We start from the raw sequence: 17,121 nt of genomic DNA on the forward strand, positions 1-17,121 counted from the left end.
CCCTGTGTACAGTGCTAGCTACTGGACTGTTGTGAAATCATTATTTTCTTTAATTTCCTTACGGCATTCTTTCTTCTTGTTTTTTGTTTTTGTTTTTTACGAAACCCATTTAGATCATAGAACATTATTTGCACAACGTAGAATGAGTTCTGTAGACTGCTATCACGTTTGCCATTTTTGAGGATAGGACTTTTTATTTCCCTGTTTTACAGTTCTCCAACCGCCCCCTGGAGGTTAACGTCCGTGTGTCGTTATTGTATACAGTCAGTTAGACAGAAATAAATGTCGATGGTCAAAAATTACACCTAGTTTTGTCAAATTTAAGTTTGAGCTTTGTCAGTATATTGAAGCATTGGAGGGTGTAAGGAACACCAAGGCAAAAATGACTAGTTTTAGTCACTACAAAGCATTAAACAGCAAAAAAAAAAAAAAAAAAAAAAAAAAAAACATCATCTGACCTGTTTCTTGAAACCTAAATCAGGATATTAGAATGATTTTTGAAGGATCATGTGATGTGACACTGAAGACTGTAGTAATGAAGACCATCAGTAATGATGCTTTACCATCACATGCATAATTACTTAAAGAAAAAAAAAGGAAAAAAGTTATTTTAAATTGTAATAATATTTCGCAATATTACTGTTTTACTGTATTTTAATCAAATAGGTACACATAAGAGACTTCTTTCAAAAACCTTTTTAAAAAATCCTTGTCGTTGACACACAAATATTTTTCCTCGACTTCCAAATTTGACATTTATATCAAAGAAACCCATGAGATGCTTTAGTATATTCCCTTTTTTAGTGGTCAGTAAGGAATTTAGTCTTAGATGGTCTGTGTTGATTGCACAGTAAACAGTAGGTGGCGGTACGGTACTACACCAGAAGAAGATCACTCCTTGAAAGTAGTTGGTCGTCCAACATTTTCCTCTCGATAGCGAAACACGTGTTCGTATTGCAGTCAGTTAAAGCAGAACAACTGATGGAACAAACAAACAAACCAGTTTGCCATCACATCAAATAACTTCTGAAGTGTATAAGTTATACAGTTAGTATCACTAAAATGTCGCCATCATTGTGTAGTTGTGCCGAACAAATCAGAAAACTGACACAGCAGGCATCAGTAATGAGAAGAGAGATAAAAAATCTCAGGTAGGTTCTCAAATCAGCATGATTGTCGTATATGAGATAAGATTATCCTGAAAATGTGATTCCTTTATTCATTTATTGGTTTGTTGATCAAACAGACAGCAGATTGATGGATCCATACGAGCACATAAGAAGCAGCTGTCATCTCTTCAGTCCATGCTTACAGACTGTATGAAACATGATGACAGATTACAATCAGTGAGCAAAAGCCCATCTCAGAGCCCCGGTGGAATTAATCAATTATTAGAACAAGGTAAAATTAATCACTTTTGATACAGCAGTCGACCTTTGTAGGCAGCATTTGTATTTGCTGCACTTTGTCAGAATTGGATGAATAATAAACCGTCATAGATGATGTCAAAGCTGTCACTCTTTTTGGGTCCAGATGTTGTTTTTGACACCACCATGTTAACAAACCTAAGTACTATTATAGAGGCTGTGGTCACACAGCCTTGTTTTCATGCCATATAAATATGTCTAAACCATATGTGTCTGTCTTTTACATCCCAGGACGTATTCAGACGGTACCTATTGGATATATCAGCTCATGTTTTGCAGTCAAAACTGGCACTCCACGACAGCCCACAATATGCAGTTCTTCACGGGCCAGCTTGAAGATCGAACCATCAGTCTTCAATAACCCGGAACATTCTTTAGTTGGACTGGAACAATACTCCCATATCTGGTGTGTAGGAAATAGGATTGCAGTGGTATACCGGTTTTCATGGTATTCTAAGGTATTAAAAATTACTTATCTAGGATATTGACATTAATCTGGACAGAGAATTTCATTTGCGCATACACATCATCTCCTTTCCTCCTCGACTTTCCTGTCAGATTTGCCAACTTTCATCACAGACAAAAATCAAGAAATACATGCTGCTATAATAATCTGATCTTGGTAGCAAAATAGTATTAAAAAAAAAATGATACTCCCATGTTGTCTAAAAAAAAAAAGGTACATTTGACTGTTGAGGTGCAGTCACATTAACACCATTTCACAGGCAAAAAAGGTCCATTGTCTATAATGTAGCAGTGTATAAAGCACAGAAGTCAGTCACTTACAAACTAAGCACGTTTCTCAACGTGGCAAATCCGCTTGACCAACTTCAACCCGTTGCTAAATCAGCGTGGGGAAAACTTTCCTCCTCACTCAAAATTATATTATAAAATATTCATATTTTGCTCACAAAAAAATTGCAGAACAACAGTAAATGTGACATTTACTTATTCAGAACTAATCTCTTTTGTTCACATATCTTTTTTATTTATTTTTCAAAAGTCAGACTTTTGTACACATACTTGCATTAAAAATGGTTTCAAGTTTCAGTCGTAATGTTCAGCCAAACAATGTTCTTAAGGGTAAGTGTCAATGATGTATGTAGCTTTTATAATAATAACAATTATTGTGTAATACTGTATACTGTGAAAGCATGATATTTTCTGAGACAGTTGCCATTCCATGAAAATCTCATACCATTGCAAGCCTAGTAGCAAAATCATAATGTTCACCACCGTCCTCAGAGCTTAGCTGGACGGTTAGGACAATAGATAGAATAATTTAACTGAACTGCACTTCTTAAATAGCAATGTAGTGTAGGAGATAATGTTGGTCGTTCAAAATCAAAAGTGAATGGGTTTAGCCGTTAGAAGTACCTAGATAATGTTTCTAAACAGGCCTGACAAGTGGCCAGACCTAATTAATGACAATTGAAAGTTAAGTACACATTTGCGTGAACTCTTTTGTCTTTTTCTTTCACATTCTCAGGATCATTTTCCTTTTCCATAAGAATGGACAAATGAGCTATAAAGCCAAAGTAAAGCCGCCCCGTCTGAATGGCCAGAGGGTGGGGGTGTACTCTACCCGCAGCCCCCACAGGCCCAATGCTTTGGGACTGACTTTGGCAAAGCTAGAAAGAATCACAGGTACCACAGTTTTACTGGACTTAATGAACTCTAGGACAGCGGTTCTCAGCCTAGCTAACTTCCAAGGGGGCATCAAAATGACTATATTGTGTATATTAATAAATTCTCTAAAAACTAAAACATTTTGTAGTTATGCTTAGCTCAAACAATATTTTGTCAGAAAGAATTTGAGTGAAAAAAAAATCGTATCCTTAATCCTTATCCAGTAAATCACGAACAACAGGAAAAGTCATGGGGCCTTTAAATAATGTTGTGAACAATGAGGGGCGCCAAAAAGCTTGAGAACCACTGCTCTAAAAGATGATTGTCATGTGTGCAGTGTTATTTACAGTATGTACTATTATAGTATTTATTAATATTTTGCAATAGCTTTTATTTTTATATTTTCAGTTTTTAGTTCAAGTTTTAGCAAATTTGTTGTACTTTTAATCACATTTATTTCACTTTTATTTATTTTAATGTTATTTATTTCTAATGATGTTCATCTCATCTCATATTTATGTTTTATTTTAGCTTTATTTTAATTGACAATTTCTTTTTAATAGTTTTAGTTTGTTAACAACAACTGTTAGCTAACCAGTTGGTTGTTGTGTTTGTATTATAATTACTATTATTATTAAATTAACTAGTGATAACAGTGACTTTATTTTCACTTTAGGCCATTATCATCATCATCAATCAAAGCTTTAATGAAAACTTTAAGCTTAACGGGACAGCTAGTGTAGCATCAAGTTTGTCATAGTCAATATGATAGCCTATTTAATATTAGTAATCAGTTATCATTTGCTTTTCAAGGGGATACACTTCACTTGTCAGGGGTTGATATTATCGCTGGAACACCTGTCCTGGACATCAAGCCGTATATTCCAGACTATGATTCTCCCAAAACAAGAGCAGATGACACCAACAGTGAATATAAACAAACATCATCATTCACAGACCCGATGGATCTAGGTGAAGAACCAGACACCTTAGAGACATCATCTGAACCTTCCTCGGAGAGCAGTGTTTGTCCAGCCGCTGTTTCAGATTTCTCTTCTTCAGAACGGTCTGGATCCAGTGAAGTGACTGATGTACTTGAAGAAGTTAAAAACTATCTCAGACAGCAACAACTTTTCCCTGAGAATCCAGATGAAGACAAAAACACGGATACTCCTGAAGGCACTTCGGCGGGTACAAACCCTTTAAGTTCATCCAGTCTCAGATTTGGCCATGAGGACTACAGTGCTATCGCAGCCTGGGTCAGGGCACCTCCTATCGGTAACCTAGATGTGCGATTTACTGCAAATGCTGAAAAAGAGCTCAAAGAGTTTCTTCCCTGCGACAGTACAGGTATTAGATCGTTCTGATACCTGAGTGTTTTTCTAATCAAGGCCATTGTCATTTGTCTAATTGATTTCTTATTTAATAGACAGCACAAGACCAAAGTTCCAGTTCTTGAAAGGACCAGATGAAGCAGTGGCTGCTATCCACGGCATTCTGTCAGCTGACCCCAGATCAGTATATCGTCGCGCACGTTGTCAAGACCGCCTGTTCTTCTTTACCCTGGATACAGCTGACATAACCTGCTGGTTTGGAGATGGTTTTGCGGAGGTTGTGAGAGTCAAACCTGTGCAGAGTTCAGAACTCACAAATATTGTGTGAGTTTTATGTCAATGAAAATTATTTATACACTGTAAAAAAAAAATACATCCCCAAGTCAAAAGTTTTCAATTAGTCTGACGTATTATTTCTCATTGAGCCAATGTTAACAGACTATTGCAACAAGAATTGCACTTGGGCCAATTTTAAAAATTTGATGTGATCAGTCACTAGAAAATTTTGACTTGGAGAGGTTAGAATTTTTTTACAGTGTAGGATAGTTCACCCAAAAATGTAAATTTCATCATCATCAGTCATCATTTACTCACCTTCAAAACTTTGAAATGTTTTTTGTCCATATAATGAAAGTCAATGTTCACCAAAACTGTTTGGTTACCAACATTCTTCAAAATATTTTTCACATAAGAAATACAGTCATGTATGTTTAGAGTGGCATGGGGGTGAGTAAATGATGACACAATTTTTGGGGTTAGTTACCCTTTAATTTGTATAATTGATTGAATTGAATTTATTTATTTTTATTTTTGTGTGTACTAATAACAGCAGGAAGTGAAGTAAACGTCAAACCAAACTGATGCAGCATCCTTGTCATTAAACATTTTTTTTTATTTTAAAACCTTCACAAAACACCTGAAGATATTGTTACGGGTTGTCAGCATCGACTTTCATACTGTGCTCAACAAAAATGGTTTGAAACTGTATTACTAGAATTTCATAGTTTAACAACATAATAAAATTTGTATTTTAATCATAGTTTGTGTGTTATTTGTTGCATTTTAGAATGTTGAATATGTGTCCAGTGTTTACAAAGTGTTGCAAATAAAATTGATTCTCATATGAGGATGATGGATCTAATGAATAAATTGCTGTAGACAAAGACAAAATATAAAACCCATTTATTTTAAAGTAAGTTGTACAAACAACCTAAACAGATTATTTGTCAAAGCAAAATAGCATTTTTTAATAGTTATTTGGTATTTAAAAGTTCTATTTTACAATCACCAGGGGGCACAACAGTGCCTGTCTGTAACTCAATTTCATATTTGTATTTTATTCAAATAATTTGGACAGAGTATATTGATGAGTGGCTTATATACACAGAAACATAAACAATTTGAATAAATATCATTTTTTTCTTGTTTCAGGTTTTGAAATCCTTTGAGATAAAGTCAATCTAGTAAATGAGTTAGTAACAATGCTTGTTTTTTTTTTTACTGTAGAAAATAGATACTCAGATAAGTAAATTCCCAGAAAGGCTTAGGCTGTCTGATTGAGAAGGACCAGGTGGTGGGAGAAACGCCGGCTTTGAGACTTCACTTTGTTCAGGCACATCAGCAAATGGCTGCTCACTATCACCTAAAAAACAACATACATTCATTTGCGTTGACAAATGCTTAATTTTACAAATGAATGAAACCACTACTGAAAAATGTAGGGCCATTTCTCCAAATACCTGTATCAATGATAAGGCTTTTTTGAGGCATGTCTTCCTCCTCATCCGGCCCCAGATCCTCAATCAGAAACTCCTCGAGAGGTTTTTCACTTGCTGCTTCCACAGGCACCAGCTCTGGTTGCATAGGCACTGTCTCTGCTGTCGTGGGCAATACTGGTACTGTGATAGGAAGCGTGACAGGAGAAGAAGGATCTGTTTCCTCAGCCAGACCAAGATCTTCTGGAATAACTATGGGCTGTTCTTTCCTTGGTCGGCCTTTCCTTCCTGGGGTACTGCTGGTCCTCTTTTTCACTCTTTTAAGGCTTTGTGCCCTGCAGTCAATGTTAGGAGACATTATTTGAGCGAAATTTCCAAATTTGTGGATCTGCATCACAGTATCACAAAGTGAGTTGAATTGAAAAAGAAATAATCAGTGCACAATAGCCTTTCCCAGTGCTTTTATTGGCTTCATTCAACACTTTACCCATAAACCCACTGGTTGGTTGCCTTTTCCTCTGCCTCGGCTTTTCGTTTCTTCAACAGGTCTCTGTCTCTCAGTCGCAGCCGAATTCCACCTGCCAAACAAACAAATGTGCTGTTTTGCCTGCTGCAGGTTTTAGTTGTAACAGTAGCAACCAAAAGTATTCAGAAATCAGGTCATGAGTGTATAAAAGAGCTGCTCAATGCATGTTTCAGACTAATGTGCATTGATATATGATCAGTATATCATGGCAATTATTATGGCATTTCAAATATCTCATTGCAACACAAAAATAAACAACTAGTACATAAATATCTTACAAAACGCAGGGAAATAAGTCTTACAATCCTTGAGAACAAAGAACTAGGCTCAAAAGGTTTTCTATTCTTCATGTTAAATGTTTCATCTATACCGTACTTTTTTGGGGGGAAAACTTAAACGGTCACTAATATACAATCTTAATGAACTGATAATGAACAAAATTCAGGTCATCAGTTTTGAAGTTTTGATACAAAAGTCATACCTTCATCAGAATCTTTGACTTCTGACAGCAGAATCTCTTTCTCCAACATCTCTTCCATTTTGTTGTCCTGTCACATGAATATTGCGTGTTGAAATGACAGGGCTGAAAAAAATATGTGCCCATTTACTCTTCCTGCCGCTAAGAGAATAATTATCTGGTTAAACATTACCGTGGTGCTGGGAGAGTTCTTGCAGTTGTGCTCTTATCTTATTTGCAAAGGTGGAGGACTTGGCACAGTACTCACAGAAGAAAGTAAAAAAAGGAGGTCATGATGCTGGCTGCCGGTGCACTTTTCTGACTGTTTGCCTGTCGTCACGAGAGATGACTGCTATTCTTGACTTGGTCAAGGGTCATAGACAAACATGTAGCTAAATGATCAATATAGGCCAAAACTAACAAAGATTAATTTATAGGTTTAAATTAATCTACAGTAATTGTATACTGCTGAAGATCTATTTATCCTCTTGAAGAGCCAACTTATAAGTAACTTTACTCACAGGAGTTGAGCAAGGTTATTCACTAAAGACACTAAAGTCCAAGACGGACGCCTGGTGCTTCAGACACTGTGTCCCTAACAATTGTTTGGAACATTTTGGGAAAGTTCCTCGAATATACATCCTAACGTTCTCTATTTGCTATAGACAGAAAAGTTTTCTGTATAGCCTATATGTTCAGTTTAGGTTTTGAGAACATTCTCTTAATACATATCAATAATCACTTTTCATGTCTTCTATTCCTTTGTTTATTGTTTGGTGAACACAAGTCATGGATCTCATAAAACAGAATGTTTTGGGAGATTAAAATAATTGAATTATTTAAAGGTAGCCTATGGTTAATGAATCCACACAAACTGACTCTCTAATTCTTAGGATTGTATTGAGAAGACGTTTAAAAAGTAAACTATCCCTTTTGAAAGAGAAAACAACCATGCTGACATTAAAGGCATTTCTTTATTTCCATGTTATTTGAATACTCAAAAAGTATAAAGCTCATGCCCTCTCATTTTATCTCTGCTGCTCACTGGGTGTGTTCGCAATCAGGTCCAAACATATTGAGTTCTGCTGTCCCGCCATTTAGATACTGTGCATGACTTTGAGGTTAATGAATTAAAAATGAACATAGACAATTCATCAATTCTATTAAAATGATTTAACGTTTATTTATAAATTCATTACACTTTTGGCAACAAATTACTTTCCCCTAGCACTTTGTTGCATGCCATTAAAATGAAATACTTCATTTTCTTTCTCTCCCACTGGTATAATGTGGTTACCTCCACCATCATAACAAAATAACAGCGAACAGCATTTTAATATCAAGACGCCTTCAGAACAGCTGAAGCCTGTATGTGGGATATTGCATTATTCTTCATGAAGAAAAGCCTACAGTTCTTTGTAGGATAAAATAAATGTTCAAAGATGTCAGTAGTCAAAGAGGCTATGGAAGGTTTCTGACTCTACTATAAACTGGTCTTTATTTTTATTTTACTGGTTTATTTTGGGCTGTTGTCATCCTGGAGCACTGGAATATCATAAGAGAAAAGTACAAAAGTACAAAACAGTCTCATATTCTTTGGCCATTATGCAACAGAGCAATCATTGGTCTTAATGATACCAATAAGACGGCTGACCCTACAAATCTCCATACCATGTTAAAACTGGGTCAGGGATTTTCATAATTCTGTTCTTTTATAGTTATGACCAACTATCCTGCAGGGAAACTGTCTGTCTAATAGGTGAGCTTTGACCGCTGTTATTCTTCTTCAAACTGTGTCAATACAGTTTGTTCATGTCTGGCTAATGAAGTCATAATTTGTTGTGAACAGTTGTGAACAATGGAGTTGAGATTGACTCTGTGGCCTCTTTGGTCCTTGCTGCCTTGTGTGCTTTATAGTTTGCTTACATAGGACTGTTTTTTTATTTAAAGTATGACACCTATTTGCATATGCTTTTGTAATTGTTATTTAGTCATCACCCTTGGTTTCACTTAATTTTTGTCACAACGTAGAAGCAAAATGATGCCCTCTCCTGGCAAGATCCCATATAGCAAGTGAACTTGTTGATCAGCAAACAATGTTTATAACCTTATAACATTAACACAAATAATGCAAATAGAAAAAAAGACACAAATATATTTTAATTGTGTAATATATTGTATAAATTATATCAACCCGATTAAAGAAAATCATACTGTTTTGAGGCATATTACTATAGTAACACACACACACAGATTATTTCTCTGCAATAGCAGCAACATGAAAAAAAAAAAAAAAAAAATTCATTTTGAAAAATTTAATAGTTGGTGTATATAGTCAAGTGTATGAAGTGATTTGCTTCCCAGACACTGTTAACCTAATGAAATAAATATAATGGAAAGAATACAACAAAGTATGAATAATAGGGAAAATCAAGTATAAAAATATATATATCAATAATAAGAACGCTCTACCGCACACTATGACTTTACTCTATTTTACTCATAAAATAAAGTCAATAGTGTGCGGTAGAGTGTTCTTATTATTGTCATTCAAGTTCGTTCCTGCAATCTACCTGCACCTAACCAGGCTGTGCATGGACCCTGGGTTGAATTGGAATATAATATATATATATATTGAATATAAATATAGTTGATGAGAGAACACTCCATTTGACAATATTTGGAAAAAAAAATAATATCTAATATCATCTCTTTAGTGAAACGTTTGCGATACATTTTGGATTTAAGATCTTGCTGTCGTCTCTTTTTTTTTCTTTTTTTTCAGATATCATTTGAATAATAAAATAGCTATCAAATTGGCTGTCTGAGCTAGAATAACTAACTTTGACTTAACAAGGAAAATCAAATGGGTTCTGCTTGTTTCCCCAAGATGATGAAATATATGGAACCTTTCCAACCCATTTTACTGTAAGTACAAAATGTTGACAAACTTCTCATGTCACATAAAGCTACTGTAATGCAGCACTGCTGTCGTTGATCTTGTTTGTGTGGCTGCAGTGCGCGTCGTTGGCCAGAGATGGCGCTATTGAGTATATATTTGTTTCAGTGCCGTTTCCCTCCATGGTTTCTGCTCTCCCAGAGTAACTTGGCGCTGGGCTCAGATCATTATACAGTCCCATATTCTCCCTCCATTAAGGCATCTTTCTACCTTTTGGGCTGAACAGAAATTCCTCCAGAACCCAAGAGGGAAGAGTCCAACTTTTGAGGGCGATATGGACATGAAAAAGAGGATTCATTTGGAGCTGAGGAACAGGACACCATCTGATGTGAGTAATTTTGAGCCAAACCTTTAGTTTTGTGCCCAGCCATGCTAGCTGGGCTACTTTCTACTTCAACTGACCTGTGTGTAGTAGTTTAATGGTAAGCACATGGGTGTAATACCCCCGGCACAGAGAAAGTACTGCGTGTATAGATTCACAGCATTAATGTTGTCAATTCGTCTTGTTTTGATATGAAAGGATCCTGAATGTGTAAGCTATACCGAGTAACGTTAGTTTAGAAAGCTGAAGGCATTATTGCAGCATTTTATGCCCCCCATGCTGGATGTGTGTGTTCATGATCTAGCATGCTTTTATGCTTAATATTTGCTCGTTTTAACATCGGCGTGGTACGATATGGATGGGATGGTTTATTTCACCGTGGTGGCCATGTTTGTTGCTAACATGAGGCGCCCTTTATTAACGTTACATCCACTTAAACGCTAAAGTAATAAACCAGATATATCTGAAGATAATCATACACTAACACACTTTCTTAAATACGGTCACATTTTGGTCTCCATCACACTAACGTTACAACAAAGCTCTTCCTTTCCTACGATGTTCAGGAAGAGTAATAATACCACCGGTTCAATAAGAAAAGTAAATATGTAATTTGACGAACATACAGTCGCATTATTAATTATTATTTTTAAGGGCACCGAGGCTTGACGCTTATATGAATAAAGTGATATTTAAAAAAAAAAGTTTCTTATTAAACTGCAAAGAGATTATCAAAAGTAGTCTTTAACTATGTAATGTAACACATGTATTTGTTATTAATGAGATGGCGTTGAGTTTTATTCGTTAAATTGTTGCTGCTGCGAGACACCGATTCCCGCCATTACTCCCCACGCGTCTCTACCGATTAAACTAACGCCTATACTCAATAAATGTTCGCGCTGGTGATTTTCAAACATTTTAAAGATGTAGTAAGTAGCATGACGTCTGCAAAGACGGAACGAGCGACTGAGTAAAAAGAAGCTAACGTTACATGTGCTAGTTTGGTTGGACAACCCGGTGGAAATGTATAAATTCAGTTATAAAATCAACAAAACATCGCGTAAAATATGATCATGTAATCCAAGTAACCGCATAGAATCAGGTTTTCGAACGCAGCGTTCGAGTTTTGTTTAATATGTAGAGTTTTCCTGTCAATATAGTGTATCTGAGGAGGCGCCATGTTGTCATGAGAGAAAGAAACTCTCCATTTTTGTCTCACTAATTTCCGCTCTGTCTTCGTCTTTCGCAGCAGGAATACGCCATCGACATATCGCTTCCATCTTACACAGGGGCTTTAGTACCCTCCATTTGCAGTTTGTCACACAAAATTTCACTAAAAAGACGGTGGTGTCTTTCGGATATGTCCATGCTGTCGGCGTGTAATCTGCTGTTTTCTCATTGGTGACTCGCTGCGACAGTGAGCCATCGGGCCATACAACAGCAGCAACCGCTTAAACAGTGTTCAATGATTTTTCACGTTAGATTACTTCCTAAAATCTATATAAACATATAAGGCAACTCAAGACGCCCCACCACTCTGTAAATACAAGTTGTTTGCAAAACACATTATTATTATTTTTCAGTTGAGAAACTTTTTTTAACCAGCCTCCATTGAGCATGTCTATGATAGCCAGCGTGTCCAACACCCCTGTTTGATCAAATTAGTTGCACTTACATACTTTCATGTTATTGTATTTTATTAACACGTTTGTATACAGTGTTAGTGGCCATTCAAAGTTACAATATACAATACAGTATTTACATTTGTACTCTTGTGTTGGATCCTTCTAGGTACGAGAACTTGTCCTTGACAACTGCAGATCAAATGAAGGGAAAATTGAAGGCCTCACAGCAGAATTTGTTAATCTTGAATTTCTAAGTTTGATAAATGTTGGTCTTCTCTCAGTTTCCAACCTTCCTAAACTTGGAAAACTTAAAAAGGTAATATCACACTGTGTTTATCGATCACTATAGTACAAAGTTATCTTATTTGTTCTCTGACATATTTATGTATTTTCATTTTCAGTTGGAACTCAGTGACAACAGAATTTCTGGTGGCCTTGATGTTTTAGCTGAAAAACTCCCCAATCTAACACATCTAAACCTAAGTGGCAACAAACTAAAAGACATCAGCACATTGGAACCTTTGGTTTGTACAGACTTCCTGTCTCATGAACTTGCATATAGTTTTCCACGTTAAAGTTTCTGCAGCTTAACCTTGATTTACAATCTGTCAGAATTACATCTTACTTTTTGGCCATCTAAATATCAGTAACTGCACCAAATGTCATATTTTGGCTCTGTTTTGACCTCTGAATGAAAAAAAAAAAAAAAATGTCCCTCCTCTCATAATGATCTCCTATTTTATACAATATTGACTATAAAAGTCTGATGTAGCCTATCAAGTATCAGATACTCGACACACGGAAACGTTTGTTTTGTGGATTTTGTTTTTAAGATTTTGTCTAAAGGTTCAATAAACTGTATTTTTACGGACAGTTATTTCATGTCAGGCTTTACAGGGTTAAAGTGACCTAAAAATAAAAATGCCCCTCATGTCGTTCCAAACCTGTAAGGCTTGCCTACTTCTGCGGAACACAAAAGACAATATTTTGAAGAATTTTGGTAACCAAACCGTTATGGTTACCACTGGTTATGTTTCCGTCCAAAGTTGTTAATTTAAATTGTGCGCAAAATTGGAATATTGCATAAAACCGTTGCAAATAAAGCACGGTTTCCATCCATTGAGCCGAAGAGAACAAAATCGTCACTTCCTGATAAACTGCCGCTAAATATCACTAAGAAAAATGGAAGTTGCTGCAGTAGGAGAAGCCACTGTATATAATAATTTCGTATATAATAAATTACTTGCATCTTAAAGCGCGCAGATGAAACACAATAAACATGGTATCTTGATCATGGTATCTGCTGTTTGGGAACACAGTAATGTAAGAACTCTCTCTGGGAGGTAATTATACTGAACCACTTTGACAACAGAACAACCAAAACAGCATTTCAGATGCTGTGCAACAAGGTCGGTTCGTCTAGTTATGCCGTCCCATCGCAAAGTCATGTCTTTTTTTTTTTTTTATGCGCATCGAGGAATTTATTCAGTAAATGTGTTTCCACCATAGTTAATGCGCATGTTTTCTTATCGGAAAAAAAGTTTATCCGACTCAATTACGTTTTTTTTTTTTTTGCCATTTTGGTGTTTCCATCCAGCGTGTTTTTTATTTTATTTTATTTTTTATTCCAAAATGCTCATAAAAATAGGTGGATGCTACTGACTTCCATTGAATGGCCAAAAAAGACATTTCTCAAAATATCATGTTTTGTGTTACACCTAAGAAGAAAAAAAAGGTTTTTCCAGTGACATAAGAATGAGTAAATGATGTACATTTTTGATTAACTATCCCTTTAATTAATCCCTAAAATTTGAGCTGTGTTCCTCATCAAAAATTATGATGAAAATAAAACAAATCATGGAGTTGTACAGTTTTGTGATTGATCTGTTCATTTTGGCAGAAAAAACTTGACCATTTGAAAAGTCTTGACCTTTTCAATTGCGAAGTCACAAACTTGAATGACTACCGGGAAAGCGTCTTCAAGCTCCTTCCGCAGCTCACGTATCTGGACGGCTACGATATGGATGACCGCGAGGCGTCGGACTCTGACGGAGAAGCTGATGGAGTCGATGATGACGATGATGAGGGTCGGTGTGGCCAGCTCTCAGTTTCAGTGTTTAAACAGCTGTTTGTTTATTTTTTTTAGGGTTACCCGTGTTAATTTATGTCGCTTTAATCACAGAAGGAGAAGAAGAGGAGGATGAGGAGGAGTTTGATGAAGAGGAAGATGACGATGACGATGAAGATGAGGTTGAAGGCGAGGAGGATGATGAGGATGGCAGTGGAGAGGATGAGGTACGAGTTGACTATAATGTGTTGATTTATGGAGACTTAAGAACACAAAAAACCTATTTAATAACATGGCTTGTTGCTTTCAGGAGGAAGACTTTGGTCGGGATGGAGAAGTAGAGGATGATGAAGATGATGACGACGACGATGATGATGAAGGTGAGATATTCAAATGAACCTTTTTCTGATTTTATGGCATCCTTTAGTTCTGTTGGTGTCCAAGCGATTTTTAAGTAAGTAACATTGTTTTTCTCTCGCTCAGTCGAAGTGCAAGGAGGAAAGGGTGAGAAGAGAAAACGAGAAGCCGATGAGGAGGAGGAGGATGATGATGATGACGACGACGACGAGGATGATTAAAAGCCAATGAACAACTCTGTTACCAACCCTTCCCTCTCCTTCCTTTCCAACAACTTGGCTATCCCATCAACCTTTTCTCTCCCCCTTACCCAAGCGCTAAGCTCCCTGTGGGGGCAAGACTGTACCGGACGGGTGGAGCTGTTCATATGGAGCCTACGAGCTGAATGAAAGCCTTCTGGGTCGGTGGCTTACTCGGCATTCCACAAGTCCACTGTCAATCCCCTGCCCGTTTGTGTTCCAAAAACCTTTGGGGACTGGTATTTAGTTTTGGGTCTGTGCTTTTAATATTTTGTTGAAAGTGTTTTTCTTTCTTTCTTTTTTCTTTTGTTGACATTTCCTACCCCTTTAGTTTTTGTTCCAAATTTCCCAATACGATTGCTATAGCAACTGTGTGACAAGCGGGCCATAATTTTAGTGTGGCAGCCTGTGGCACAAATCAAGGTTGTAGCTACATTTTTACTTTCTGTAAGACAAAAACTTTGTAAATAAAATAACATTTTGTGCTTTGCTCGCTCTCCTATTTCTCTGTACTTTGTGTAGACATTTATTTGATGAAGGTTGAGGACTTGTGCATGTTTTAAGATAACCATTACCTGATACTTGTAAAGCTGCAGGGCAGCTGGAAAGATTGATCTTTTTTTATCAGATGCACAATTCATGATGCAGTCACTTATTTTCCATTTCCGTTTAATAATTTTCTTAAATGCAATCAAAACCAAGTGAGAAGAGATCATTCCATTCAGGTTCATTCTTCACTGCTGAAACATCATGACTTAACTTTTGAAGTTATTGGGATCAAATAGTTATGACTAATAACCTGTAACATATTCAACATGCAGTGACAAACTAATAAAGCAAATCTGAGGCCCTACACAAATCCAACCAGGAATCGGAAAAAAACAAAATATAACTGATATTTTTACTTTATAAAGTCGTGAAATTTTGTCATAAGTCATTATCAACTTATGATGAACTCCTCTACCATGGTGCCATACATATGACCCTATCACACTACATAATTATTTGTGACTAGCTTATTGTGGTCAACATTAATACAAACATTTTTGGAATAATGGACTAACTTACATTTGCATTCAAGAAAAATGACTGGATTGTGATCCACAAGCATAGTTATTAAGGAAGTTTATAAATGTTCATTTATAGTCCAATGATTATTTCCCAAAATAGGTTTACTTACAACAAAAACAAAAAATGCTATTGAATAGTTTTTGCCCAGGAAAAAAAAAATAGGCAAGTTTTCACAATGGGAAAATGCCATTAAATAGCCCATTATAGGCTTGTCAGTCAGCGAAAGTTAAATATAAAACATAAATGGTAGCACAAAAAAATATTAAACCATTGCACTGCCCTAACCGAACATTGTGTTCAACAAATTTTATGAATTTACACATGTAAAGCCCATGTATGAACAATACAATTTGAGACTCGAGAGTTTGCCCTGACCTGACATTTATTAAAATACGTATGTCTTTAAATCACAGTTCAGGCATGAATGTACCTTCATTATATAGAAGACCCTTTCTCACTGTATTCCAGTGTGATCTTGTGTTCACTTATTTACTCAACGGCTTTAGCAAATATATGTTATCAGTTAGGAGCAATTGACAATTAACTTAATATCAGACTTTTGTCTCGTAATCCTATTGAGGTGAGAGAGACAGGCAGTCTGGGAACATCCCTGTGCAACAGCTGTAGGTTTTTGGAGCTTTAAACTCGTGTATTTAAAATACAAAAATAATTCCAAATTGCTTTCACCTATTGAAAAGTGGTTGCGTTTCCTTTCACAGCCACATCTTTTGGTTTCTGTCATGGTTCCACACAAATGTTGTGTAGTTCTATAAACAGGGATCATGTAGGACCCCTGCTGGACAGGGGACAGGTGGTTAGTGTACAGTCCTCCTTGTCCTGTCAAATATTCTACAGGAACAGGATTGCCTTCAGAATTTGTAATATACCCGTCCCATAGTAAAATATAGATTGTTTAAATGGTTTGTGCAGGACTTGTTTATTAATATTTTATTACCATTTTCAGTATTCTAGGAATCACACAGGATACACCTATTTTTGCAAACATGGACAAACCGGGCGTCCAAAGGGCTCAGTAAACTTACAAAAGGGCCACAAGATGTATCCACAATGATTAAAAAACAATAATAATAAAATAAATACATAAATGAAAATGTTAAACAGAAAATCCACATATTAATGCAACCTGCAATATACAGTAACATGCATATTTTTCCATTCTGTGGAGAAGAAATATCTGAAACTTTACATGCACCTATAGGATCTCACTCTCACTATAGAGATCTCACTACACACACAAGCAAAAAATACAGCAACAGCAAATCAGCACATCAGAATGGTTTCTGAAGGATCATGTGACACTGAAGACTGGAGTAATGATGCTATTTGATATTAAAATAGAAAACAGTTATTTTGAATTGTAATAATATTTAA

At 36.2% G+C, this 17,121-nt stretch overlaps 3 protein-coding genes across 4 annotated transcripts; 2 read left to right on the top strand and 1 right to left on the bottom strand.

Moving 5' to 3' along the window:
* The first annotated feature begins 847 nt into the window (after window positions 1-847).
* Window positions 848-5,429, top strand: trmo (tRNA methyltransferase O). The gene is made up of 6 exons (XM_084401665.1): window positions 848-1,151; window positions 1,247-1,401; window positions 1,659-1,833; window positions 2,917-3,074; window positions 3,870-4,406; window positions 4,486-5,429. Exons 1-6 carry the CDS (start codon window positions 1,063-1,065, stop codon window positions 4,716-4,718), a joined length of 1,347 nt encoding a protein of 448 aa, XP_084257791.1. The 5' UTR covers window positions 848-1,062; the 3' UTR covers window positions 4,719-5,429.
* Window positions 5,430-5,555: 126 nt separating this feature from the next.
* Window positions 5,556-7,282, bottom strand: hemgn (hemogen). 2 transcript variants are annotated; one of them, XM_084401670.1, is made up of 4 exons: window positions 7,113-7,282; window positions 6,593-6,683; window positions 6,130-6,440; window positions 5,556-6,032 (listed from the first exon to the last, which is right to left on the bottom strand). In XM_084401670.1, the coding sequence occupies exons 1-4, from the start codon at window positions 7,168-7,170 to the stop codon at window positions 5,908-5,910; spliced, it is 585 nt and encodes a 194-aa protein (XP_084257796.1). In that variant the 5' UTR covers window positions 7,171-7,282; the 3' UTR covers window positions 5,556-5,907. The 2 variants fall into 2 exon arrangements, with proteins under 2 accessions (XP_084257796.1, XP_084257797.1); XM_084401671.1 differs by having other exon boundaries at window positions 6,605-6,683; window positions 7,113-7,277.
* Window positions 7,283-10,081: 2,799 nt separating this feature from the next.
* Window positions 10,082-15,148, top strand: anp32b (acidic (leucine-rich) nuclear phosphoprotein 32 family, member B). Its single transcript, XM_084401669.1, has 7 exons — window positions 10,082-10,375; window positions 12,161-12,310; window positions 12,396-12,518; window positions 13,895-14,081; window positions 14,177-14,289; window positions 14,373-14,442; window positions 14,546-15,148. Exons 1-7 carry the CDS (start codon window positions 10,322-10,324, stop codon window positions 14,638-14,640), a joined length of 792 nt encoding a protein of 263 aa, XP_084257795.1. The 5' UTR covers window positions 10,082-10,321; the 3' UTR covers window positions 14,641-15,148.
* The last annotated feature ends 1,973 nt before the right edge of the window (window positions 15,149-17,121 follow it).

The sequence above is a fragment of the Rutilus rutilus genome, assembly GCF_951802725.1.
Source record: "Rutilus rutilus genome assembly, chromosome: 2".
NCBI lineage: Eukaryota > Metazoa > Chordata > Actinopteri > Cypriniformes > Leuciscidae > Rutilus > Rutilus rutilus.

Bases quoted from the DNA above. Each gene is read 5' to 3' on its own strand.
- trmo (XM_084401665.1), top strand. From the start codon at position 1,063: ATGTCGCCATCATTGTGTAGTTGTGCCGAACAAATCAGAAAACTGACA. The intron at 1,402-1,658 runs GTAAAATTAATC...TTTACATCCCAG, and splicing joins TAATCAATTATTAGAACAAG to GACGTATTCAGACGGTACCT. The intron at 1,834-2,916 runs GTGTGTAGGAAA...TCACATTCTCAG, and splicing joins GAACAATACTCCCATATCTG to GATCATTTTCCTTTTCCATA.
- hemgn (XM_084401670.1), bottom strand. From the start codon at position 7,170: ATGGAAGAGATGTTGGAGAAAGAGATTCTGCTGTCAGAAGTCAAAGAT. The intron at 6,684-7,112 runs GTATGACTTTTG...TTTGTTTGGCAG, and splicing joins AGTCAAAGATTCTGATGAAG to GTGGAATTCGGCTGCGACTG. The intron at 6,033-6,129 runs GTATTTGGAGAA...GTTGTTTTTTAG, and splicing joins AAGCCTTATCATTGATACAG to GTGATAGTGAGCAGCCATTT.
- anp32b (XM_084401669.1), top strand. From the start codon at position 10,322: ATGGACATGAAAAAGAGGATTCATTTGGAGCTGAGGAACAGGACACCA. The intron at 12,519-13,894 runs GTTTGTACAGAC...TCATTTTGGCAG, and splicing joins TCAGCACATTGGAACCTTTG to AAAAAACTTGACCATTTGAA. The intron at 14,290-14,372 runs GTACGAGTTGAC...TGTTGCTTTCAG, and splicing joins ATGGCAGTGGAGAGGATGAG to GAGGAAGACTTTGGTCGGGA.